Source organism: Molossus molossus, unplaced genomic scaffold, assembly GCF_014108415.1.
Source record: "Molossus molossus isolate mMolMol1 unplaced genomic scaffold, mMolMol1.p scaffold_m16_p_5, whole genome shotgun sequence".
Classification (NCBI taxonomy): domain Eukaryota; kingdom Metazoa; phylum Chordata; class Mammalia; order Chiroptera; family Molossidae; genus Molossus; species Molossus molossus.
Genome location: NW_023425388.1, coordinates 57,624,862 through 57,627,487, shown reverse-complemented (window position 1 = coordinate 57,627,487; position 2,626 = coordinate 57,624,862). Strand labels below are relative to the sequence as shown.

Sequence of the window (2,626 nt, the reverse complement as noted above, 5' to 3'; positions counted from 1 at the left end):
TGTATCAGGGGAGCTCGGGTGGGTTTTCCTCGGAATTCCGGACCTCCCTGTTTCCAGTTGCGATGGAGAGCTGCAGGAGAAGGGAAGAGGGTATGACAACCAAGGGGGGGTGTACTTTTGACCCAGGCCAAAAGGTATGGCTTGGACCCAATCTGAAACCGATCTTATCTAAAGGGACTCAGTTACCTATACTTTAACATGTACATGAGCTAACACACTGGGGGCCTTCTACTGTAGCTTGTAAAGTGTATAGCAGATGCTTTATCTGTCCAACTATAACCCTGGAAATCCATCCCACGGGTCCCAAGGACATTTCCCACTTCCTTCAGATCCACTTAAGGTGTGGTAATTGAATTTTATCCAAATGCCACCATTGCAAAAAAATACAAATATGTGTTAGTTATGATTTGCATGATTTCCCCCTATTGGGTCGAGTCATTGCCTTACAGGACAGTGACAGACTTAACAGCAGGTAAATTATTATTGGGAAAAATTAATTCTCAACTGGGGAATTCCCTCTGAGTTACAGTAACTAAGGGACTCATTTCACTGGGCAGACAATGCAATCCACTAGTAACATTTGGCCTGTTCCACAGTATTTTCATTGTGCCTATCACCCTAGTTCTCTGGATGGGTGGAACATACAAATGGTACAATTAAAACTCAACTAGGCAAATTTTCAGGAGCTTTTAATGTCCCTTAGCCAAAAGCTCTCCTTATAGTGCTCCTCAACCTGAAATCCACTTATCTTGGTAAACACAGAGCTTTTCTCATTAAATAGTCACTGGTCACCCTATGCATCTGGATGAAGGGGCATATGAACCAATCTTACTAAAAGGAGACACTGTGCATTATTTTCAAGAACTTATTAACCGGCTTATAGGGACTGATAAATAAGTGACATTCATTTCACAGTGTGCTCCCGGCAGATAAAGACTTCAAAGACCACGACTAGGAAGAGTTTGTCCATTAGAAAAGACATTAATTAAAGACTCCAACATCGTTGGAAGGGACCTTATCAGGTGTCTAAACCATGAATAGACATCTGCTCCTGTCTCTGACATTTGCCTCCTCCTATAGCGGAAATCAGACTTCTTGAGCATGAGAAGCCGCAGAGACAGCTTTCCCAAGACGTCGACAAGGCCTGTATACCTACAAATTGATGTTGAACTTGATTTGTTTGTCTTTACGTGTCTGCTAATAATATTGGTCATAATAATAGTTATACTTCATTGGGCTTTTCTCAAACCTTGTGTATATAGCTCAACTATTTATAATTTGCCGAAGGTGTATGAGATAACTTTTGTATTATCAATATTTTTTGTGTGTGATTTCTCTTTTGAAATTTAGAAAAAAATGCTATTGCAAAAAGAAGGAAAGGGATGTGTGTGTTTAAGAGGAGTTAAAAATAAGTAGTTTGTCCTACTAAGTTATTTATTTATTTTTGTCCTAAAATAAATTTATTTTTTCTTTATTGATTTTACAGAGAGAGGAAATGAGAGGGAAAGAGAGAGAGAGAGTTAGAGAGAGAGAGAAATATCAATGAGAGAGAACATCGACTGGCTGCCTCCTGCATGCCTCTCACTGGGAATTTGGCCCAACCTGGGCATGTGCCCTGACCAAGAATTGAACCAGTGACCTCTTGGTGCATGGGCCAACACTCAACCACTGAGCCACAGTGGCCCAACAATAATGAAATTTTTAATACTGAAATTAAGTTATCTTTGTAAGGTTCATAAACCAGTTAAAATCCCTAACCAATTCTAAAGCAAGTGCCCAGAATTATATCATGAAGAATAGCTGAGCAAAGACTGACTGTCCACAATATGTCGCACTTGTTTATTTATCAAGAGAAACTGTCCCTTAGCTCAGATATTCATGTTTCATAGTCCAGGAACCCAGGCCAGTGACAAACTTCCATGGAATTCAACCCAAAGAAATTCTTTACATTCCAAGATCACTTTGCACTCTGAATGATACCAGCCTTCCTCATCTCCTCAAAATTTTTCATGGAATCAAAATTTCTGTAGAAATCAATGTATGCCTTCTTTCTTGGTTCAACCACAGCAAAATTATAGAAAGCTGCAACCCCTGGTGATATACAGATGGCTCCAACAATTGAAATCAGACGCTTGGCCAGGCCACCCATCTGAGGTTTTGTCAAAGCACTGGACGACATGGTCATTATATTCTCCTCACGCCAACATCCATCCTTCCTGAAAGATAAATGGATAACCAGTTAGTTGTTTCTAAATGAGTAAATAGAGACAAACTAAGAAGAACAAGGGACATTGTAGAAGGTTAGTGAAAAAGGAATATTGATAAAATAATTTTATATATAAATGCTAGAACCTAATTATGGGAATGTGCTTACACCTTAACCCGACAAGGACTACTAACTTTGTTCATTCAAATGGAAGATGAAATGGCTAAAACATGGCCCTCTATAACTGCTGCTGAGGCACAAGGAATTTACTCGTGAAACTCGCTGTCCTTGCCTCTGGAATTTTTAGATGGTAATCGTAATTTACAGCATTGTCTTCTTATAGCCTTGTCCCCAAATAAACCTTGAAGGTTACAGCTTCCAAGTGCACAACTAGCAGGAATCAGACTAATAATGAGTGGC

At 39.6% G+C, this 2,626-nt stretch overlaps 1 protein-coding gene across 1 annotated transcript; it reads right to left on the bottom strand.

Annotated features, from left to right (window-relative positions):
* Positions 1 to 1,938: 1,938 nt before the first annotated feature.
* Positions 1,939 to 2,179, bottom strand: LOC118617840 (cytochrome c oxidase subunit 6C-like). The gene has a single exon (XM_036243869.1). It carries the CDS (start codon positions 2,177 to 2,179, stop codon positions 1,958 to 1,960), a length of 222 nt encoding a protein of 73 aa, XP_036099762.1. The 3' UTR covers positions 1,939 to 1,957.
* Positions 2,180 to 2,626: the final 447 nt, after the last annotated feature.

What these genes read in the sequence shown, in the direction of transcription:
- LOC118617840 (XM_036243869.1), bottom strand. Translation starts at nt 2,179, where the DNA reads ATGTCGTCCAGTGCTTTGACAAAACCTCAGATGGGTGGCCTGGCCAAG.